Raw genomic sequence first — 24709 nt, forward strand, 5'->3', positions numbered from 1 at the left:
AGCCAAATGTGTTAGAAAGAGGCACTTCCTTGCATCTACTTCCACACAGACTGATCTTGATGACAGATGCTTCCACAAAGGGATGGGGAGCTTACCTTCTCCAGTACAAAACTCAAGATCTCTGGACTGCCAAATAGAAAGAGCAATCTACCTGAGCTAAAAGCCATGCAGAATATCCTCGGGACCTTTTGACATCTCTGACGAGGAAAATTTCTAATGATCCACACAGACAACCAGGTAGCAATGTTCTATGTGAACAAACAAGAAGGCACGGAATCACAGCTCTTCTTTGACGAAGCCCTAAAAGTATGGGAATGGGCATTTGCGGCAAATGTTACCCTACAAGCTACATACTTGCTAGCAGTTGTAAGTGTGGAGGCAGGTCACCTCAGAACATTCCACCCATGCAAAAGTTCCTTGTTGCAATCAGTGGCAGACATGTTATTTCAGCATTGGGGTCAACCTTAGATAGACCTATTTGCCACAGAACAGGAAGATTTGGAAGTTCTGCTCTATTCACCTGATTCCTCGTTGAGAAGCACTAGATGCGCTTCTGTTGTCTTGGAGCAAGGGACTGCTGAATGCTTTCCCCCCAAAACAGTTCAGAAATGCATACGGGATCAGGCCAAAATGATGCTACTAATTTCTTCCTGGCCCAGGCAGCCATGGTATGCGTATCTAGTGCAGTACTCACACTCCCCACCAGAAAGACTCAGGAGCGATCCAGACTTGTTAACAGAAGAAGAAGGATGCCTCCTACATTCCTTATACTCCACATTGAACTGACTGCATTAATGTTGAACTTCGGACTATCGTGCACTGGAATCTTCCTGAACAAATACAGAATGTCCTTCTGTTAGCAAAGAAACCATCCACTAGACAGAATTATGGTTTCAAATGGCGTCACTACACCAAGTGGTGCAAACATGCTCTGTGAATCTCGACACTCTCCTAGTTGCACTACCCCTTTAACATGGGTCTCGCAACAGTTAGAGTGCACGTTAAGTACCCTAAAGGCATACCATCATTGAGTAGATGGTGTTTCCATCTCCATGGATCCACTAATCTCTCAATTCATGTGTGGACCTTTCCACCTCTGTCCACCGATGCAGTGACCGCCTGTTCCATGCGACATAAATGTTGTCCTAGCATCTCTATAATTAAAAACTCCTTTTGAACCATTAGACTCAGCATCTTTAAAATTCCTCACCTGGAAAGTTCTCTTCTTGGTAGCAATAATTTCAGCTCGAAGAAATAAGTGAAATCCAGTCTTCAGTACATTTTTCATCTTATCTCCAATTCTTCCATGACAGTCTCCCTCTGTTCCCACCCATATCATTACTTTCTTCCCAAAGACACACAGGCATGAAAGGGAGAAACTTCTCTATATCTTGTATTGCAAACATGCCCTGGCATGTTACAAAAGACATACTCTATCCCATAGGAAGGGATCTCAACTATTAATTTCTTACGATCCAAACAGATTGGATATGTTTATATTGAAACAAACACTCTCTAACTGGATCACAGCAGGCAAAAAACATTGCTATACTAAGCAATCACTCGACCTACCAGATTCTGTAAGAGTGCATTAGGTTCGAGCGACTGTTGCATCATTGGTCCATTTTAAATAATGTTACTATTGAAGACATATGCAAAGCAGCTACCTGGTCTGTGTGCATATCTTGATAAGGCCGTCACTGCCAACAGCGCAGTAGTAATTGCAGTCCTCAAGGATGCCTTCTTAACTTAGTTGTCTGTCCACGGGGGAGCCCGGGAGTTGCAAGACACATAGAAAAAATAAATACATAAATAAATGTAAGAACCAAGGGCTACAACGGATCATTGTGTTCTTAGCATTTCCCGTCGATAGCAGGGCTGAATTAGCCATGCTGTCATGGGATCTGTCAATCAGGTCCGGGAGGCGGAGCTTGTTAAGCAGAGGTTAGTTTTGCGTCTCTGCGGCTGCGCATGTGTTCCCACGCAGGAAAGTAACAGATTCTCTCCTCAGTCTGTGATTAAGCTTAATTGTACCTATAAAAGTGGTGACTGCCAGGGAGGTGGGTGGGTCAGCATGGCTAATTCATTCTGCTATATATGGAAACACAGTTTACGGTAAGCAAACTTGCTTTTTCCCGTCGATAGCAGGGCTGAATTAGCCATGCTGTCATGGGAGTCCCAAGCTCCCGATCACGTTGTTTATGATATATATGCCTGTACGCGATCTTTGACAGTGTGGTAGTCACTGTGGACAGGAGGATAGAGATTGCAGGATTGCTTGCCCTATCTTCACATCCGTGGTTCTTGTTGATCAAGGCAGTAGTGTGATGTGAAGGTATGGAGTGGTGACCATGTAGCCACCTTGCAAATGTCTACTGGTTGCACATTTCTAAGATGTGCCCATGAGGTTGCCAGAGCTCGTACTTGGTGAGCTTTGGGTATGGTAGACAGACGTAAGTTCTGTTTTTCATAGCAGAATTGAATGCATTGTACTATCCAGCTAGAGATGGTACGCTTTGACACTGGGAGACCCGGTGCTTTTGGGTTGAAGGATACAAATAGCCCTGGATTCTGCTTTTGTTCTGTCCTTGTAGTAGGCTAACGCTCTTTTACAATCCAGCGTATGCAGTAACTTTTCCCTCTCGTTGGCATGAGGTTTTGGGAAAAAGATAGGTAGTTCTATGTTTTGGTTAAGATGGAATTGGGAAACTACCTTTGGTAAGAAGGATGGGTGAGTTCGGAGAACCACCTTTTGGTGAAAAAATTGTAAATATGGTGAGTAATGTACCAGTACTTGCAGTTCGCTGACTCTTCTTGCCGACGTTACTGCGATGAGAAGCACCACCTTCCAAGTGAGGTACTTTATATGCGCGGATTCCATAGGTTCAAAGGGAGAAAGCATGAGCTGTTCCAGTACCGTATTGATATTCCATGGAACTGGAGGTTTTGCAATTGGAGGACGAAGGTGAGATATCCCTCTAATGAAATGAGATAGTAATGGATGGTTAGAGATGGGTGTATTATTCAATGGTCTATGGTAGGCACCTATAGCACTGAGATGAACTCTAATAGAAGATGTGGCCAGTCCAGTGCCATATAGAGTATGCAAGTAATCTATGAGTTGTTCCGGTGGACAGTCCAATGGTGATATGTTTTGGACGTGCACCATGTTGAATAACGTTTCCATTTATAATTGTAATTCTTCCTCATGGAAAGCTTTCTAGATTTCAATAATATCAGTTGTGCATGTTGCGATATCTTTTGCTCTGTCAATAGGAGCCATTCAACCTCCACGCTGTCAAGTGGAGGGAGGTATGTAATGGATGTAGGAGAGTCCCTTGTTCCTGAAGTAGGAGATCTGGATGATTTGGAAGATGTATTGGTGTTTCTCGAGATAATTGGAGAAGGAAACTGTACCATGGTTGTCGCAGCCATGCTGGAGCAATGAGAATCAATTGAGCTCTGTCCACTATGCACTTTTGAATTGTTCTGGTGATCAGAGGTATGGGAGGAAAGGCGTATAGAAGGCCTGTCGACCATGGTATGAGGAACGCATCTTGCGCTACCCTGATGGTGCTGGGTCATATGGAGCTTAACAAGCTCCGCCTCCCGGACCTGATTGACAGATCCCATGACAGCATGGGACTCCCATGACAGCATGGCTAATTCATCCTGCTATCTACGGAAACACCGTTTATGGTAAGCAAACTTGCTTCTCCTCAGCTTGGGGCTCCTCATGGAGCATGGCTAATTCAGCCTGCTTATCCAAGGAAAAGAGCAAGTTTTCCTTACCATAAACAGTGTTTTCCCTAGTAGCAAGATGAATTAGCCATGCAAAACCCACCCTCTTCCCTGGACAGCTACCAGCACGAAGAATCCAACTAGCTTTGTTATCGGCTGAAGAGAGCTCTGGAATGCACAGTTGTGCGGGAATGCTTGCATATGCTCTGTACTAAAAAAAACTTTAACTGATTTGAGGGACAGCTCCGCAACGTGCCGCCTGATGTTACCCCGTGGAGCATGCATAATTCATTCTGCTATTTGCAGAGAACACTTTACGGTAAGCAAAACTTGCTCTTCTTTTTCCCTCTTGAACTCTCGTCTAGTATAAGAGAGCTCTGGCTTCAGACAGTTGCCAGTAATCTGTCTCTAGCAGACTACAGACTTGTGAGGATAAGTCTCTATCTGTTCCCAAAATCCTGGTGTTGCCTCGGCCTGTTTGAGCCAGTTGGCTCCTGGGGCAACAGTCTCTAGGGGCTGTTTTCCCTCAGTGATTGCCTGCTCCCAGGAAATGGATTAGATATTTCTCCTCTCTTAGATGAGCCTCCCTCAGGCACATTCCCATTTCTCCAAGGACAAGCAGGTTGGTAGTCCTCACACATGGGTGATATCGGATGAAGCATGGCATGGAAAAATTATGGCAAAGTTTCTAGAACTTTGACTAAGCCTCATTGAGCATTCTCAGCATGCATTATACCACGTGGGTCCCCTTCAATCGATTCTTTTCCACAGAGCCCGTCATTTTGTGGTCAGTGAGAGCCTAACATTTTGGCCTATTTTGGCCTGTATTTAGAAAACATAGTTTTTGCAATTTTTGAAATCTCTGCCTTGCGTTTTCCCGTTAGTGTCCTAGTTAGGTTTTTCAACGTTTATCGGTATGTCTATTTTCATAGTCTATACCCCTGGGGTGGTGGTGTGTTTGGTGCCCGCTAGCCAACAGTAGCCACCGCCATGGGTTTTGATTTGGCATCCCTTTTATTTCGTGATGACATGTTCACTTCCAGATTTAAGCGATGCCCCAGTGCACAAGGACCATGTCTATCACGGACCCCCATGATAGGTGTGTCCTTTGCCTTGGGGCACTGCACGACATCCATGGTTGCAGCAAGTGCACCAAGATGACCCTGAAGGGACATAAGATCTGGCTCGATAAGGAGCGCCTCTTTGGGCTGGTGAAGACCAATCCATCGGGATCGAGTGACCTTGGAGCTGCACCTATGGACACTGAGCTTTTGCCGTCGGCAGAACTGTCAGTTTTGTCGATGTTGTTGGCCGAAAGGGATGTTGGAGACTGGCCATTGTTGGGCTCCTTCAGGTCAAGGATATCTGGTCCCTCGTCATCAACTTTGGCACATGAGAAGCACCGTGACGAGCATCAAGGAAGCCACGGTGTTGTTCTGGGAAGGAGGCAGGTCCGTAATAAAGTCTGTCGAGATGCTAGACCATGGCTTGGTAGGTGCCGGGAGTGGTTGGACTAAGCCCCAAGGCTTTCCAGTAGGTGGTTTTTGTTGGGCGCAGATGGGACACATGTCCACATAATTTCATGAGTCTTGCACCATATTGGGCTACCAATAGTGAGCTGCAAGGAAGATGGGGAAATGAAGAAGCTATATGGGCCGACCTAAAAAAGGAAGATGGGGCATCCATTTATATTGGAGTGGTTTATAGGCCTCCAAATCAAAAGGAAGAGCATGACAGAGATCTGGTTGAAGACATCCAAAAGATGGGAAAGAAGGGAGAAGTTGGTGATCGTTGGAGAATTTAATCTGCCAGATGTAGACTGGAGTATCCCTTCAGCAGAATCTAACAATAGTCGAGAAATAGTGGATGCCCTGCAAGGGGCCTTGTTCAAACAATTGGTAATGGAACCCAAAAGAGAGGAAGCTATACTCGATTTAGTACTCACAAATGGAGATAATGTCTCTGATGTCCAAGTGGGAGCCCACCTTAGCACAAGTGATCATCAAACAGTATGGTTTCATATCACACAAAGGATATGGAGAAGGAGCACAAAGACCTGAGTTTTGCAGTTCAAAAACACAGACTTTGAGGAAATGGGGAAGTACCTGGAGGAAGAACTAAAAGGCTGGGAGAATATGAGAGATGTGGATCAACAGTGGACCAAACTAAAAGGAGCAATTATCAAGGCAACTAATCTATATGTTAGAAAAGTAAAGAAAAGCAAAAGAAAAATGAAACCTATATGGTTCTTAAAGGAAGTGGCTGATAAAATAAAAGCTAAAAGAACAGCATTCAAGAAATATAAAGGATCCCAAAGGGAGGAGCGCAAAGAAGAATATCTGGTACAACTGAGGGAGACTAAGAAAGTAATCAAGACGGCAAAAAGTCAAGCAGAAGAAAGGATTGCCAAAGAGGTAAGGAGAGGAGACAAAACATTTTTCAGATACATCAGAGAAAGGAGAAAAGTTCCAAGTGGTATTAGTGAAATTGAAAGGTGAAAAGGATGAATGTGTAGAGAGAGACGAAGAAATGGCAGAAATACTAAGCAAATACTTCAGTTCTGTGTTCACTAAAGAGGTCCCTGGAGAAGGATCATCGCTAGTTAACAAGAAACCGGAGAGGAATGGAATAGATGTAACTCCGTTTACAGAAGAGAATGTATGGGAAGAGCTGGGAAAACTGAAAGTGGACAAAGCCATGGGGCCTGATGAGGTTCATCCCAGGATACTGAGGGAGCTCAGAGATGTACTGCCGGGTCCGCTGAGAGACCTGTTCAATAGATCACTAGAAATGGGAGTGGTGCCGAGTGATTGGAGAACAGCGGTGGTGGTCCTGCTTCACAAGAGTGGGAGCAGAGAAGAGGCTGGAAACTACAGGCCAGTTAGCCTCACCTCAGTGGTGGGTAAAGTGATGGAGTTGCTGCTGAAAGAAAGAATAATGAACTATCTACAGTCGGAAGAATTGCTGGACCAGAGGCGGCATGGATTCACCAGGGGACGGTCCTGTCAGACAAATCTGATTGACTTTTTTGATTGGGTGACTAGGGAATTAGAGGAAGCGCACTCAATGTCATCTACTTGGATTTTAGCAAAGCTTTTGATACGGTCCCACACAGGAGGCTTATGAATAAAATGAGAAGCTTAGGGAGTGGGTGCCGAGATGGTGGCCTGGATTGCAAACGGGTTGATGAACAGAAGACAATGTGTGACGGTAAATGGAATTTACTCTGAAGAGAGAGCGGTGTTAAGCGGAGTGCCACAAGGGTCGGTGTTGGGACCGGTCCTGTTCAATATCTTTGTGAGCGACATTGCGGATGGGATAGAAGGCAAGGTTTGTCTTTTTGCGGATGATACTAAGATCTGCAACAGAGTGGACACGCTGGAAGGAGTGGAGAGAATGAGACGTGACTTAAGGAAGCTGGAAGAGTTGTCGAAGATATGGCAGCTGAGATTCAATGCCAAGAAGTGCTGAGTCATGCATATGGGGAGTGGAAATCCGAAAGAATTGTATTTGATGATGGTGAAGGACTGATGTGCACGGAGCAGGAGAGAGACCTTAGGGTGATAGTGTCTAACGATCTGAAGTCGGCGAAACAATGTGACAGAGCGATAGCTAAAGCCAGAAGAATGCTGGGCTGCATAGAGAGAGGAATATCTAGTAAGAGAAAGGAAGTGATGATCCTCTTGTACAGGGCCTTGGTAAAGCCCCACCTGGAGTACTGTGTTCAGTTCTGGAGTTCTGGAGACCGTATCTCCAAAGGGACAGAGACAGGATGGAGGCGGTCCAGAGAAGGGCGACCAAAAAGGTGGATGGCCTTCATAAATTGACTTATGGACTTTTTCTTATTTTTCCTGTAGCCAATGCCACATACTAAGAGGAAAGGGTGACTGAGACGTGAGATCCCTTACTCACCTACAATCGACCCATGCCAGCTACAGATCCCCGCATTCTTTACAGGTACTGGAACAATAATTCCGGAGTGCATGGCCGCTGGAGAGTTGGTGGAAGAGCATAAATCACTCCCCCAGGCCCTAGAAGTCACTCTAAGCTCCAGATCTCAGAGTAAGTCTTCCAACCCTGGGGAAATCGGAATACCTTTGCCAGAAATGGCAGAAGCTGCAGGAATTTCACAAGTGGCCCGGGTCAGAAGCAACAGTGCCACAGGAGAACAAGAACTAAGAGAAACCAGTGAGGGACAACTACTGGGTGAATTAAGTTTAAGTGGTAGGGAGAGCTCTGCAATGACCTCTACACCAGTATTACAGAAAACTGCAGACTTAATGATATCACAAAGGACAGAGTGGAGGGGGGCAACTGCGGTGGCGGGGGGAAATGAGCAACTTAAAGCTCTTACTGTATGTACAATAACTGATAAATCTGATAAAATAACTTTAGATGGTATATGGTCAATTTTAAAATCTATTGAAAGTTCTATCAAGATGCTGACACAAGTTACACTTGAAACTAAAAATCAAACTATGTCTAATAATCAATTAATTACGGGTTTCAATGTTAAAACAGAGGAATTAGATAAAATAATTTCTTTGCTTGAGAAAAAACAAGTAAAGCTGATTGAGTCTGAGATAATTGTTTCTAAAGGCTTGAATCTGTTGAAAATTCATTAAGAGCCCATAATTTAAGGGTACTTAATTTCCCTGTAATAAAAACAGTTTCTCCTTTAAATTTATTTAGGACATACATGCAACAAGTCTTAAAAATCCCTGAAGCAGCACTACCAGTTGTGCAGTTAGTATAGCTGTGTTTAAAAAAGGATTGGATAAGTTTTTGGAGGAGAAGTCCATTACCTGCTATTAAGTTCACTTAGAGAATAGCCACTGCCATTAGCAATGGTAACATGGAATAGACTTAGTTTTTGGGTACTTGCCAGGTTCTTATAGCCTGGATTAGCCACTGTTGGAAACAGGATGCTGGGCTTGATGGACCCTTGGTCTGACCCAGTATGGCATTTTCTTATGTTACATCAGGCTAATCAGAGGGAAGAACAAAATATTTCTGCGGGTAAGCATCGGAGTACACCTGGAGCCAATTTTCCCGATAGGGATCCAGATGGCATGGATGATGAGACCGATCCTAATTCCCTGGAGGATGGGGAGATTCCTCCGGGATTGGAACCTTATAGAACTATGATGTGATTCTTCATAGAGATGAGTTACCGTATCTCATTTCCCAGGCATTGAAGATGCTGGAAGTACCTGGGGTTGAATTCATGTCTGAGGCAAAGAAAAGTCCCATTCTTGTTTCTTTGTGTAAAACCTCATGTTTCTTTTCTATTATGGAGGCTATTCAAGAATTAATTGATTTTGAATGGGGCGCCCCGAAAGCAAATTTTAAAGAGGTTCGTGTCTTGGATGAACTGTACCCCCTTAATCTAGTTATGAGAGAGCAATTGCATTTTCCGAAGGTGGATGCGCTTGTCTATGCCATTACCAAGCAAATGACTATACCTGTTGAAGGGGGAGCGGCTGTGAAGGATGCACAGGACAGAAGAATTGAGGCTAACCTTAAGCAGATCTTTGAAGCAATGGCAATGTCTTGCAGATAGCTTCTTGTTGTTCTCTGGAGACTCGCTCTTGTTTGCTGCTCTCTCAGGAGGTCAGTGAGTCTGATGTAAATTCCAGGGCAGTGATGGAACCAGCTGCCTCCTCCTTGGCAGATGTGGGCTGCGATTTGGTCCGCACTTCAGCCAGAAGGGTGACTTCAGTAGTTGTAGGAAGGTGTCAGCTTTGACTGAGAAATTGGTTGGCCGATTCAACCTCAAAGTCTAACCTTACAAAGTTGCCCTTTAAAGGCTCGCTTTTGTTTGGGAGTGGGCTGGAGAAAATGGCCAATAAGTGGGGTGAGTCCCTGGTTCCTCAATTACCAAAGGATAAGAAACAAGCTCCACGTTCCTTCAGCTCCAGAGGTCATACCTAGGGGGTTCCAAGGTTTTTAGGCCCTATAGAGGAGCAGCTTTTCAAAGAACTTAATCTTAACTTTCGTCCCAGGCAGCCTGACGGCGAGCTGGCTTGGGAAGAGCCTCCTAATGAAGGTATGCCGACCCACTTCCGAGAACAGGAGACAGGAGGTCATCTCTCTCTTTTTTTTTTTTTTTTTATCAGAGGTGGGTTGAATCACTACAGACCAATGAGTTCTGGAGTTGATATGAGATGGCTATGGGCTGAAGTTTCACAGTGTTCCTTGGGGACGTGTTCAGGGTGTCTCCCTGCAACTCTCCGCAAAAGAGACAGTGGAGTGTGCATTGTCCAGACTCCTCAGCCTGTGGGCTGTGGTTCCAGTTCCTACGTCTCAAGAAAATACAGGCCAATATTCCATTTATTTCGTCCTGCCCAAGAAGGAGGGCTCATTTCGTCCCATCCTGGATCTCAAAGGAGTCAACCGTCATTTGCATGTGATTCATTTTTACATAGAAACCTTTGCGCTCGGTGATAATGGCAGTACAGTCAGGGGAGTTCCGTTCGTCTCTGGATATATCAGAGACATCCCTGCATATTTCCATCAGACTAGAGCATATACGATTTCGGCATTTCACGGTTTTGGGGTGTCATTATTAGTTTCGACGCTTCCTTTTTGTTTGGCCACCATGCCCAGAACTTTTTCCAAGTGGCATTGGAGTTGAGAAAGGATGGGATCCTGGTACCTCTGTACTTGGACGACTGACTGATTCAGGCCAAGAGTCTGGAAGAGAGCCTCCAGCTCTCGCACAAGGTGATCTCCTTGTTGCAGGAGTTAGGTTGGGTCATGAACCTGGCAAGAGTAATCTTCAGCCATCTCAGTGGCTAGAGTATCTCGGTGTTTGGTTTGATACAGCATAGGGCAGGGTTTTCCTGCCAGAGAGCTGTATTCAGAAGCTAATGGCGCAGGTGCATCTATTGACGAACACAATACGCCCAACAGTGTTGGCCTATCTGGAGGTGCTTGAATTGATGGTGGCGACGCTGGAGGTGATGCTATGGGTGAGGGTGCATATGCATCCTCTTCAGTGCACTCTGCTGTCTCGTTGGAGCCCACAGTCTCAAGACTATTTGATTCAGCTCCACCTGCCGCTGGAAATTTGCACTCAATTGCAGTGGTGGTTAATAGTGGATCATCTAAGGAAAGGGGTTACCCTAAGTTCACCAGACTGGCTAGTACTCACGACAGATGTGAGCCTCCAAGGCTGGGAAGCTCACTGTCAGGAGCTGACAGCTCAGGGGCACTGGAGTGCAGAAGAGTCTCTCTGGAACATTAATCAGCTGGAAGCCTGGGAGTTTCAGTTGGCATGCTTGCAGTTTGGCAACAGGTTTCAGGGTTGAGCGGTCCGGATAATGTCCGACAATGCAACGACAGTAGCCTTACTCCTGGGGGAATTCTGTGCCCAAAAACTTAAAATTCTGCTAAATTCTGCAAACTTTATATTGGTCAAAATAACACAATTTACACGACAGTCTTTAAGTAATTACATTTTAAATTTATAAGGAAAAAAGTTATTTAAAGACGCAGAATTTTAAATATTTTGAGCAGAATTCCCCTACAAATTCACTACAAGAGTGTCCCTTCCACTCGCTCTGCCTACTCCTCTGGCCACTTTGCCCTCTCAGGTCCCAACTCCTCCACCTGCCAGTATCTCTTCCATCCACCTCTAGGCTCAACCCCTTCCACTCTATCGCCACTCCCAGAGTTTGACCCCGTTCTCAGTACTGCCCCTCACACAGGCTCCCTCTGTCCCTCCCTCTCTCACACACACTCTCCCTTTCTCTAGAGCACATAAACACACACTCATACAGGCTAACCTCACTCTCGCACACACACATCCCCTCATACAGGGTCCCTCTCTCTTCCATATGCACCCACACAAGCTCCCTTTCTCTCTCACGCATACACCCTCACACAGGCTACCTCTGTCTCTCATGCATCCCTTCACACAGGCTCTCTCTCACACATACACAATCCCTTCACACAGGCTAGCACCCTCACATACACACGATCCCTTTTTCATACACACCAGCTCCCAATCTCTCACACACATACACACTCCTTCACAATCTCCTCATATAGACTCCCTCTCTCTGGCACCCACGCACAAGCACCCCCTGCTCTCTCTCACACCCTTTGGTCTTTCTCACACCCCCCTGCTTACCCTCCCTGGTCTTTCTCACAGCCCCCTCTCACCTTCCCTGCTCTCTCTCACACCCTCCTGTTCACCCCCCTGCTCTCTCTCTCACACCACCTCCTCCTCCTCCTCTATCACCCTCCCCTCCCCTCTCACACACACACCTCTCTACATACATTCACTCTCACCAGGGGCTTCATCTACTCCGCGAGTGGAGCGTGTCTCGCGGGGGCCATCATTTTTGCTACAAACGCGCACTCTCCATTTGCGGTATGCCGAGGGCTTCATCTTTGTTGCACATGGCACGCCAGGACCTTCATCTTCACCACGAATGGCGTGCGCTCTGCTCGTGGCACACCAGGGCCTTCATCTTCATCACACTTGGCGCCAGGGCTTCATCTTCTCCGCGAATGGCACGCTCCGTTTGCAGTATGCCAGGGCCTTCATCTTCGCCGTAAACAGAGTGCGCGCTGTTCGTAGTACGCCAGGGTCTTCATCTTCTATGCCATTTTCTGCGCAGAATTTGGCAATTCTCGCTCTGTGGTAGTGCAGAATTCCCCAAGGACTATAGCCTGCATCAATTTTCAGGGAGGAACCAAGAGCCAGCAAATGTTGCAGGAAATAGACCAACTTATGGAATGGCCAGAAGTGCATCTTCAGGAGATCTCAGCTTCACACATTGCAGGAAAAGACAACGTAAGAGCAGACTTTTTCAGCAGGTAGAGTCTGGACCCAGAAGAATGGGAATTATTAGATGAGGTATTTCAGCTAATCGTGGATTGCTGGGGTCTGCCGTGTCTGGACCTGCTAGCGACTTTTCGCAATGCAGAGGTTCCTCAATTCTTCAATCGCAGGAGAGATCAAAAGTCTTTGGGTATCAATGCTTTCATTTATTTGTTTATTTATTTAAGCATATTTATATACTGAGTTATGTTGGGAACATCATGCAGGAATGGCTGAAGAAAAAGCTGCTGTAAGCCTTTTTTCCTGTGGCCCATGTTGGGCAGAATGGTTCGGAGGGTTGAGAGTCACAGAGTAATGGTGCTTCTGTTGGCACCAGACTGGCCCAGGAGTTCATGGTATGCAAATCTGCGAAGGCTCCTGGTAGACTTCCCCTTCCAGTTTCCAGCACACAGGGATCTGTTGCCACAGGGGCCTGGGCTTCATGATGATCTGTCTCGTTTTTAACTTACGGTATGGTGACTGCCACCCTGCTACGAGCTAGAAAGTTTTCCACCTCCTTAGCCTATGTGTGGGTTTGGCAAGTGTTTGAGGCTTGATGAGGAGATCAAGGGGTTCTTCCTCGTTTGGTTCTGATCCTGCTCATTTTGGAATTTTTCAGACTGTTTTAAATAAAGGATTGGCCCTTAATTCATTAAAGGTACAGGTAGCGGCTCTTGCCTGTTTCAGGCGTCATGTGAATGGTGGCGCCTGGTCGGCTCATCCAGACATGGCCCATTTCTTGAAAGGAGTGAAACATCTTTGTCAGATGAATCCAGTTTCCCTCCCTTGGCTGCCGAATAATTGTGCTCTGGTCCTCCTGCATGGCTTCGTGGTCCAGAGTTACAGGTAAATGTTAATCCAGTCCCTAGAATAGTGTTAAAACATTCTTTGTCTGAGCTCTGTGTTTCCTGTTGACTGAATACTGGAATGGTTATCTGGTGTTAATCAAGTTTTGTTAGTTTGTCCACAGTTGGCTTTTGCAGAGAATACTCACAGGCTGATGTTACTGCAGAAGTATATATACTGTGATGTCAGCTTTGCTCCATCTGCTGATATAGGTGCATAACCCACTGGTTCTGGATTCATCTGTCTATCCTAAAGAAAAGGAAATTATCAGGTAAGTAGTAATTTCTCATTCCATGCCACTCATTTTATAGACCTCTATCATATCTCCAAGCTGAATAGCCCTAACCTCTTTAACCTTTCCTCATAAGGGAATCGTTCCATTTCCTTTATCGTTTTGGTCGCCCTTCTTTGTACCTTTTCTAATTCTGCTATATCTTTTTTGAAATGTGATGACCAGAACTGCACACACTACTCAAGATGAGATCACATCATAGAGCAATACAGAGGCATTATGATATTCTCTGTTTTAGTCTCCATGCTTTTCCTAATAATTCCTAGCATTCTATTTGCTTTATTGGCTGCTGCTGCACACTGAATAGATTTCAATGTATTATCAGAAATGACGCCTAGATCCTTTTCCTGAATGTTGACTCCTAATAAGGAACACTTGTATATTTATAGTTTTCCGTCAATAAGCAGGCTGAGTTAGCCATGTTCTCTTGGATGATGTCATCCTACGGCGCATTGTTCGGACCTTCAAAGTATCAGAGCTTGGCTGCTCTGCCCATGCACAGCATTTCCCGCACAATTGCTCAGTTCATAGCGCCTCAGTTGTTGTTTTTCTGTGCCAATGCACAGACATATGAGGATCCTGCTCACTCTCCGTTTTTTCTTCCTTCAAGTAATTTCGCTTTATGCGATCCCCAAAACAGCACTTTTCAGTACTTCGTTGTCGAAGTGGGTGTTGGGGTTTAAGTATTGCCAGTGCAGTCACATAATGTCTGTGATGGATGGCCATAATTATTTTCTCTGCCTAGGGCCTGACCATGATCAAGCATTGTGTGGAGATTGCAGCCGCATGTCGCCCCGGCTGCGCCATCAAAGGGCGAAAAAAATCGACAGATTGCGCAATGAAGATGCCTGATCCGTGATCTCAGGCAGCTACACGCCCTCCCCAAGTCACTCTATACATTTGTCACCAGGACCCAAATCACAGTAACGGGAACATCAAAGATGTGTTGCATCAATAAGCCCACCGGAAGCCTCAAGACCATCGCAAAAAGACAATCATGGAAAACTCCTGTCGCCAGATCCCTCTCAAATAAGGGCAGTTGTTCAGGGGCAGAGCCAATGTGGCAAAGGTAGAAGATAGCATTGACCCTGACATGGACTGAGTCAAAGAATGCGGTGTCGACACAGTCCACTCAGTTAAAATCTGCGTTGAAGACTACGACGCATTTCATGACGTGCTTTGAACATGTCATCTAAGGACTCAGGCCGACCCCAGGCCAGGCTGGCAGTGCATGACGCATGTGCGCATGCTTGAGGTGATGCACATGCTTCGACCACGAAGTATACAAAGCAGTCGAAGTCGACCCCTGCGTCCATGCACATGGCACAAGAAGCATAACCGAGGCCAAAACCAGGGAAACACACCTCACAGAAATGTCCTCCAACTCCAGAAAGTTCCAAGTCCAAAGATTCCATGAAAAAGAAATCACAAAGAGACCAAGCCTACTTGGTGGAAATGGAGCCAGTGTTGCAGACATACTCTCAGATCCCATGGACCTCTCCTGAGAGATCATCATCAGTGATATCCTCTGGCTCTTCCCAAAGTGACTGTTTAGTGTATTTGGACTTGTTTCTGGATGTGAAAAGAAGACAGGAAAAGCCCGATTTGCAAGATGTACTGTTCCCAAGGAACAAAAAAACAATACGAGGAACCCTTACAACATAGGCCTAGCTTATCTCCAACTTCGGATATCCAATTCGTGGCTATTCCGCTACCCAAGATCCATAAGCAGCATTCAAGTTTTCCTCCTCTTCATACTGCTCCACTAAAGCGGGGTCCACCTATGTCCCCAGGATCCACGTCATCACAAGCAATGGAGCAAATTTCGGCCATATTAAAGAATTTCTTCATGACCCTGCATCGGAATTCCACTTTTCCAATCCGGACCTGCATCAGGACGATGTTCCAACTGAAGGGGATAGTCCAGATCTCAGTGTGTGTGTGTGAGACTGCAAGCCTGGGCGGTGAGAGAGAGCTTGTGTGAGAGTGCGTGGGTGTGAGTGCCAGAGAGTGGGAGCCTAAGTGAGGAGATTGTGAAGGAGTGCATATATGTGTGAGACATTGGGAGCTATTATGTGTGAAAAAGGGAATGTGTGTCTGTGAAGGTGCTTGTTTGTGAGAGAGGGAGCCTGCTTGAGGATGTGGTGAAGAAGGAGTGGGCCCCGGCGTGTCATAAGCGGAAGCCGTCCTGCTTACGGCACACCGGGGCCTGCTAAATTCTGAGCATATTCTGCGCAACTGTGCAGGAGGGGAATTCTGCGCTCCGCAGTAGTGCAGAGATTCCACAGGACTAAAGCGCCAGTTCATATCTCATCTTACATTTAATTTTTCCACGACAAACTGGTGCTACGCCCGCATCCGAAGTTCTTGCCAAAAGTAGTAACCCCTTTTCATCTGAATGATCTCTCCACCAACTTTCTTTCCTAAGCCATATCGAAACAAATGAGAAAAAACTTTGCATACTCTTGACTGCAAGCAAGCCCTTGCATTTTACAAAGAAAGGACGCAAGCATATAGGCATACCCAACAACTATTTGTCTCCTACAACCCCAACAAAATAGGTGTAGAAGTAACCAAAAGAATACTGTTGAACTGGATAGTAAGTTGTATCCGTCATTGCTATGCTTCAACTGCTCTGCCCCTAACTGTTTCTGTGAAGGCCCATCAAGTGCGATCCATTGCCTCTTTGCTGGCACACCTGAATAATGTCCCCATAGCAGATATTTGCAGAGCCGCAACTTGGTCATCTGTTCATACCTTCACAGCTCACTGTTACTTGGATAAGCTTTCAGCATCTGACAGTTCAGTGGGCCATGTGGTGTTGAGATAAGCTTTCAGCATCTGACAGTTCAGTGGGCCATGTGGTGTTGAGCTCCATGTGAGACCACTAGAGGCTGCCACCAAGCTGGCAGGTTGCAAAAAAAAAAAAATGGGGAAAAAAAGCAAGAAAGGCTAACGTGACATTTCAAGCAATCCCCAAGACAGCAAGACTTTCTGCTTATTGATGGAAAAAAGCAAGTTTGCTTATGTAAATGGTGTTTTCTGTAGATAGCAGGATGAATTAGCCATATGTACTAGGGATGTGAATCGTTTTTGAATGATTAAAATTATCGTAAGATAATTTTAAAATCGTCCAAAATCGTTAGAGTGCACGATACAATACAAATGCCCCCGATTTATCATCAGGGGCATTTGTATTGTATCGTTAAATAGGGCGCGGGAAAACTGGCACATCAAAAAAACCCTAAAACCCACACCAAACCTTTAAAACAAATCCCCCACCCTCCCGAACCCCCCCCCCCAAAAATGTTTTAAATTACCTGGGGTCCAGTGGGGGGGTCCCGATGCGATCTCCAGCTTTCTGGCCACGGCTGCGTTGAGCAATGGCGCCGGTGGCCCTTTGCCCTTATCATGTGACAGGGCAAAGGTAGCGCCGGCGCCATTTTGGTTCCTGGCTCCCGACGTCACGCGTGCAGGAGATCGCCCCCGGACCCCCGCTGGACCCCCAGGGACTTTTGGCCAGCTTGGGGGGGGGCCTCCTGACCCCCACAAGACTTGCCAAAAGTCCAGCCCGTATGACATAGTGAGGGCAAAGGTAGCGCCGGCGCCATTTTGAAGATTGGCAATACGGCCCGCGTGCAGGAGGTCGCTCCCGGACCCCCGCTGGACTTTTGGCAAGTCTTGTGGGGGTCAGGAGGCCCCCCCCCAAGCTGGCCAAAAGTCCCTGGGGGTCCAGCGGGGGTCCGGGGGCGATCTCCTGCACGCGTGACGTCGGGAGCCAGGAACCAAAATGGCGCCAGCGCTACCTTTGCCCTGTCACATGATAAGGGCAAAGGGCCACCGGCGCCATTGCTCAACGCAGCCATGGCCAGAGAGCTGGAGATCGCGTCAGGACCCCCCCACTGGACCCCAGGTAATTTAAAACATTTTGGGGGGATTCGGGAGGGTGGGGGATTTGTTTTAAAGGTTCGGGGTGGGTTTTAGGGTTTTTTTGGTGTGCCGGTTTTCCCGCCCTCCACCGATTTACGATTTTTACAAAAAAAACCCACGACGATCAGATTTCCCCCCCCCCCCCCCCCCAGCCAAAATCGATCGTTAAGACGATCGATCACACGATTCACACCCCTAATAAGTACCTGCCTGCCTCCCTGGCAATCTTTTTCTTCTTCATGGGAGAAAGACTATGCTCTTTGCTATGAACTGAGCAATGGTGCAAGAACCGCTGCGCAAGGGCAGAGCAGCAAAGCTCTGCCACTTTGAAAGGTCCTATCTGATGCCATTGGATGACATCAACCAAGACAGCATGGCTAATTCATCCTGCTATTTACGGAAAACACCATTTACGGTAAGCAAACTTGCTTTTTGTATTCCTCATTTTTAAGTACATCACTTTATACTTATCCACATTAAATTTCATTTACATACTCAGTCTCCCAGTTTTGCAAGATCCTCTTGCAGTTTCTCATAATCCTCTTATGATTTAACAAATTTGAATAATTTTTGTGTCATCAGCAAATTTGATCACCTCACTTATTTCTCTCCCATTTCCAGGCCATTTTTAAATATATTAAAAAGCAGGGGTCCCAGAACAGATCTCTGGTACACTCCACTACTCACCTTTCTTCATTGAGAAAATTGACCATTTAGTCCTACTCTGTTTTCTATCTTTTAATCATTCCATAATAGGACATTGCCCCCTATCCCTTGACATTTTAAATTTCATCAGAAGACTCTCATGAGGGACTTTCTCAAATGCTTTCTGGAAATCCAGATACACTATAACAACTGACTTACTTTTATCCACATGTTTATTTACGCCCTCAAAAAAATGTAGCAGATTGGTGAGGCAAGACTTCCCTTGGCTAAATCCATGTTAGCTTTGTCCCATTAAACTATGCCTATCTATATGTTCAGTTTCCTTCTGGTCTGGCACCTCTCAGCAATTAGTGAGTTTGTCATGTAATGCTCAAACTCCTGCACTGGTCTTAGTTTTGCGACAACAGTGTAAGAGTTCAGGCTTCATATAGCTTAAACTTATTGAGAACCACAAGGTGCTGGATTGGTTGGGAAGGGCTGGATTGTGATGGGAAGGGAACTGCTGTTCCAGGATCAACAGCAGGGCAAGCCTTTGCAGCCAGTAAGATGAGAGGGAGGGGTGGCTGGCTGGAGTCTGGGGGGGTGCAGCTTGCTCAAGCCAGCTGGCTAAGGATGGGGAAGGCTGGCTGGGGGTGGAATAGGCTAGGTGAGTGGAAGAAGGGGTTGGCTGGCAGATGGTGGGGGTAGGAAGGAGATGACTGGCTGGGGTGAGTGGCTGGGATTTTGGCAGAAGGGAGGAGGAGGAAAAGGTGGTTGACTGGGCGGAGAAATAGGGTGGCTGCTTTCTAGGTGCTAAAAGAATTTATCAGGGCGTACTTTAACCATTATTTCTTTTTCTCTGTTTAGCTTTAGTTTGAAGAAAAGCTCACTGAATGATGGGACGTCACTATTTGTACATATTTTCTAGAGAAACTCTTCCTTTTTAACGCATAAACTTTGCAAGTAAACTGGATTGTTATTACTATCAATATAATGCTGTGCACACCTTCAAAAAATGCCGGGTTTGCAAAACCAATTTTCTCTCACTATAAAATGGGAGAATTTCCTTCGTATGCTGTTCCTCTAGACCTATTACCATCAGATACACTTACACCTCTTAAGGATTTGTCAAAGTATCAGAAAAGTGTGACTGGTCCTGTAGAGCCAAAAGAAGCTGAATTTCCTTTACCTTCCTCAGCTAGCACTGGAAAACTGAGAACCCTTTTCCAGAGGGCAACTGCACTTCAGTCTACTTTAATGTCGCAAGGATCTTATCCAATCGAGTTACCTGACCTCAGTGAAATAAAGCCAGGATCTGACACAAAATCAACTCTAGTTGCTTCTTTTGAGGAGCACGAGCCTGAATTCTTTAAATCCTCAAGCAAACTCTTTAACAGAATGAAAGCCCACAAAAAGGCATACCAAACCCCTTCCAAAAATGCCAGAATTTTGGATTTGGTGAACTGCCAAAGAGATTTCATTTTGTCTCCTGTTAATCTTCATGAAAAGGAAGAAGGTGTCAGATCTGTCCCTTTAGAAAAAGAGGAAAGTCTGAATCAACCTTCCAGTATGGAACCTACAATAAATAATGTGCTTACAGGTTAGTGCATCCTGTTTAGATTACAAATAAAAAAAATGTGCAGCTGATAATTGGGAGGGCAATTTTCAAAGGCCATTTACCTAGGTAAATAGGAAAATTGCCCACCTTGTATATAGGTAAAAGTAAGTGTGTTGTTCCACAACATGTGTACTTTTACTTGATATTCTTGGAGCCATTCCCAGGGCAGGGATAGGCTGGGGAGATGATATGTGCAGTTTTGGCTGGAAAAAGTACCTGCAGAAAAAGGAGGTGCAAACCTCTGTGGGAACTTTTTTCCTTTGTCAATTTTGAAAGTGAAAGTATGTGCATATTTTTCCTTTGAATACTGATGCAAAACCTGTGGGTAAAAATATCACTAGATATCATATCAAAATATGTTTTGAAAATTGTGTCCTAAATGTATTGTTGCCATTTGCAATATCCTGTGTGGGTATTTAAACCTTTTAGTTTCATGCACTGTAACCTAGTGGTTAGAGCACAGAAGTAAAATGTTTGGATTCAGGTTCCTTTTCTACCACTCACTGTTTGAGCAAATATTTTATCTATGTGCAAACTTAGGTCCAGATATACTAAAGGGTTTTTACCATTTTGAGTCTAGGGAAGAATCCTTAGTATATATGACCCTTAGCTTATAAGCTCTTTGGGGAAGAGATCTTATACTCATGTGGTTTGCATTGTACAATACTGATTACAGTGACATCAAATCTATAAATCTTATGGATTCAAAATTAACCTATAATTATTTTTTTTTACTTTTCAGTGCCAAATAAATGTTTGAATTCCGTTGAACAAAATGACACAGATATCTTGTGTACTGACTTGTTGGCACTAAAATCTCCAACCCAGATCTTTTTGCTAATGAAAGAGAGAATAAAACAGCGGCAGCAACAAGGAGAAGGAGGAATGTTGAGCAGCACTGGTAACAAAATATCCACATAAAGTTTTATTATCATATGGATTTTTACTTTTCTTTAGTAACTATCTTGTAGTCTGTCCAAGAATGTTAATGGGGCCGATGTAATAAGTTTCACTGAGCCTACTGCAGTGTTTTAGTCCAGTTTTAGCACAGGTTTTTCAGCGCTCCGGTGTTTTATTTAGGTTGTAGTGCTGAAAAAATACACACTATGAAACCCGTGGTATGCGTAAAGTGCATGCAAACTGCATGTAAAAGAGGGCATTAGCTATTATAGGGCAATTCTGCGTTAGCAGGAAGACATTTTAGCTTTGTTTTTTTAACATGGGAAATTTTAATATCAGGGTTGGGGCAGGAGTAAAGTATGTTCCTCTGCATTCAGGCAGGCCAGTGCACACAAGTAGGTTATGCATGCCAATCAGCAGATGGAGACTGAGATCAACTGACTTGCTGATGTCACATTTATATAGCGCTGCACTGACCTCAGCCTGCCAGTATTCTCCGTCTTCAACAGATGGTGGACATGCATACTTGCTTGTGGATGTAGGTCTGTCAGGAGTGGGATGGGCAAGCGAGAGGCGGACTCCTGAGGTATTAGCGAGTCTCCCACCCTCATTTGAGTTCCCTGGCAAAGATAATTCAGAGTTTGAAAGTGAGCCCAGAAGTGAAGGTGTTTAGCCCTCTCCCTTGGGTAGCAGAGGATTTGCTTCCAGGGTCAGTAAGGAAGCCTTAGGCTCAGTTTTTTGTTTTCTCTCATCTGTTGACTTCTTTCCCCCTTCCTTGAGAGTGGTATCTGGATTTCCCTCAGTGGTTGGACTCCGTTGACGATTCAAAAAGGAGTCAGGGAGGGACCGGGAGATAGCTGAGGATGAGCCGGAGGTGTCTGAGGACTCACTGGATTGTTTTCAGCCTGATCCTGTGGGCTCACGGGAGCACACCTTGGAAGAGAATGAGATTCCTCTGGATGTGGAGGCTCACTAGATATTGCTCAGACTCTTCCATCGGGACAAGTTGTCCAGGTTGATAGCTCAGTCCCAGCGAATTTTAAAGCTGGATAAGGAAGACTCTGTTGCCTCTCACTTCTGAGAAAAGATCCTATCATGGTCAGTTTGCAGAAAGCGACGTGTGTTACCTGTACTTACCCGGATCAGCCCAGACTCCTGGGTTTTACCTCCCCTCCAGCAGGCGGAGACAGAGAAATTTTTGTGGACTCTGTCATATAACCCTGATGTGCCACCTAGAGTCTGTCAGTATTCTTCTGTCTCCAGCAGGTGGAAGAGGTGCTGTCCTGGAGTCTGGTGTTTGGTCAGGTTTAGGAATTTAGTTGTGCCTTTAATTGTTATTATTGTTCAGCAAAGATCAGGTTTAGTTCCCCTTTCTAGCCTCTCAGGGGGTTGCCAGGTCCTGATGGGGCCATCCTCCCTGGTAATAGAGGCTTTGGAGCAGAGGGTTGAGGACTCTGTAATGAACACTGCAGGTGATCCCGGGAGTCTCGGGCTCTCACCTTCAGTCACATCTTGTACAGGTTTAAAAAAAAAAAAAGGGGGGGGGGGCGGGTTCTGTTCCTTTAAATTTCTCCTGCTCTACTGGCCTAGCTTTCTCTCTGCGGGTGTAGCGTGCGATCGGGTTCAGACTGCGGACAGCTCCCGATTGGGTATTTCTTTGGTTTTTTCGCCGCTCCTCTCTCCTGCCGGGCTAAATTTAGGCCGCTGCTTATGCTGCGTGGTGCGGCCTGTGCTGTGTGCGGCAGTGTGCGCATGCGACTCTCCCGTGCCAGCATTTGCACGTTCCCTGTACGTACCAGGATCAGTCCAGGACACCTGGGTTGTGACTCCGCACCAGTAGATGGAGACAGACTAAAACTTGTGGGCGGAGCCATATATGCCCCTGTGCCAGTCACAGCCCCTCAGTCTTACTCTGTCTCCAGTAGGTGGTGCAGGTTTGGTCACAGCCCTGGTTCCCTGGGGTTTTTTCTTTATGGTCAGGGTTCCTTGGTTAGTTAGTTTTGTTTAGTGTTAAACACATAAGTTTTCTGCTTTTTTTCTGATCTTTGGATTCCCGCTGGTCCTGCCTCCCAGGGGGGTTTTGGAAAGTCCTGAGGGGACCATCCCCCCCTGGTCGAGGCCGCTGCTAGGGTCGAGGACCCGCCTTTTGCAGTAGCAGCGTCGGGGGTGACACCAGGGAGCCCGGTTCACTCACCCCCGCTGGAACACAGGCCTCAGGACCGAGGACAGCGGCAGTAGTAAAAAAAAAAAAAAAAAGTTTGGCTGTTTTTATTTTGCGGCGGCTCCTGTTTTACTTCAGTGCCGGCTCTCCGTTCCTTCGAGGGGGGGGGGGACTGTTGGTGCGCGTCCGCTTCAATTATTTAATTTAATTTCTTTTTATTGCTTCTCTCCTCCTCCTCGCTCGCGCGGCTCGTGGCATGCCGAGAGGCTCGGTTTGCCGCGCGCGCGGCTCTCTAGAGAAAATGTTTGCTCTGTCAGCGTTTCTGGCGGCGAGGGTTCGTCGGGGGCCGCTCCGGGGGTCCGGGCTCGAACGCCGCGATCGCCGGCGCGCGAATCTGCCGTCGCTGCAGGCCCGGGGGACCCGTTCCCGCTCAGCGCGGGAGCAGCGGCCATTTTAGCATCAGGCCGGGAAACCACGAGGGAGGCAGCAGGAGATGGCGGCTTGTCTCCCGCGCTTTCTCCACAACGGCGACCCGCTGGGGGTGGCCCCGGGGGAGCGGGGTCTCCCGTGCATTCCGGATCTGGGGAGTCCGGTTCCGGGTCTTCCTACTCCGCGGGTTTCGCGCTCTTATTGCGTAAGTTTTTAAAATGCAAGCGCCGCAGTAAATCCGGGAAGACAGGTGCAGCGAAGGGATCTGGCAGATCCACCAGATCCCGGAAGAGGAAATCTATCACGGGCCCTGATGGGGCGCCATACGGCGAAGCCGTCCCTTGCGGGGTGTTCCGCAGGACACGGACTCAAGCTCTTCCTCCCAGGGAGAGGATGACCCGGCCGAGGAGCCTCTGGGGGGGGCTGATGGTGCGCCGGATGAAGGTCCGTCTCAACCAGCAGGGGGAAAAGGAAATCCTGCCGTCGAGGGGGACGGCCCTAAGGTGGTTCGCTTGTTCCGTAGGGAGGAACTGTCCCCGCTTATCCCGGCTATACTCCAGGAGCTGGGAGTGGAAGCGCCTGCGGTGGTGCCCAGACAGGGAGCTAATATGGACCCAGTTCTACTGGGCCTCACGGGGCCCGCAGTGGCTTTTCCGTTCATCTTTACGGTCTCGGACATCCTGTTCCGGGAGTGGGACACTCCGGAGCTGGGCCTCAAGGTGAGCAAGGCCATGAGGAGGCGCTGGAACTGCTCCGTCTGCCGAAAGTGGATTCGGCGGTGTCCGCCGTAACGAAGCGGTCGACGATTCCTGTTACGGGAGCCACAGCTCTCAAGGATATCCAAGACAGGAAGCTGGAGGTACAGCTAAAGAAAATTTTTGAGGTGTCCGCTTTAGGGGTCCGTGCAGCCATCTGTAGTAATTTCGCTTGGCGGGCCAGCCTGCGCTGGGCACAGCATCTGAAGGCTAATGCAGGTCTCTCGGAAGGGGAGGCCAGGCAAGCTGATCAGCTCAAGGCGGCGATTGCTTATAGTGCTGATGCGCTCCATGATCTCCTTCGGTACCTCGGCTAGATCCATGGTTTCGGCGGTGTCGGCTCGTCGGCTCCGCTGGCTTCGCAACTGGGCGGCGGACGGATCATCCAAGGCCCATCTAGGGGCCCTGCCGTTCAAAGGAAAGTTGTTGTTTGGCAAGGAGTTGGATGAGTTGATGTTGTCCCTTGGTTAGAATAGGGCATTCAGGCTGCCGGAGGATCGGTCTAGATCTCGGTCTTCTTTCACGGGCCGTTCCCGCTTCCGCGGCGACAGAAGATCCC

The 24709-nt window shown here is 46.8% G+C and overlaps 1 protein-coding gene across 5 annotated transcripts in view; it reads left to right on the top strand.

Annotated features, from left to right (window-relative positions):
* MIS18BP1 (MIS18 binding protein 1) overlaps positions 1-24709 on the top strand; it is a 308295-nt gene that overhangs the window by 8806 nt on the left and 274780 nt on the right. For 4 of the 5 annotated variants that reach the window (XM_029598455.1, XM_029598456.1, XM_029598457.1 and 1 more), the window contains exons 2-3: positions 19155-19887; positions 20648-20806. In XM_029598455.1, coding sequence (XP_029454315.1) covers positions 19281-19887; positions 20648-20806 — 766 coding nt within the window. In that variant the 5' untranslated portion in view covers positions 19155-19280. The remainder of the gene's footprint in view (positions 1-19154; positions 19888-20647; positions 20807-24709) is intronic. The other variant, XM_029598459.1, reaches the window with a different exon arrangement.

The sequence above is a fragment of the Rhinatrema bivittatum genome, chromosome 4 (assembly GCF_901001135.1).
Source record: "Rhinatrema bivittatum chromosome 4, aRhiBiv1.1, whole genome shotgun sequence".
Taxonomy (NCBI): Eukaryota; Metazoa; Chordata; class Amphibia; order Gymnophiona; family Rhinatrematidae; genus Rhinatrema; species Rhinatrema bivittatum.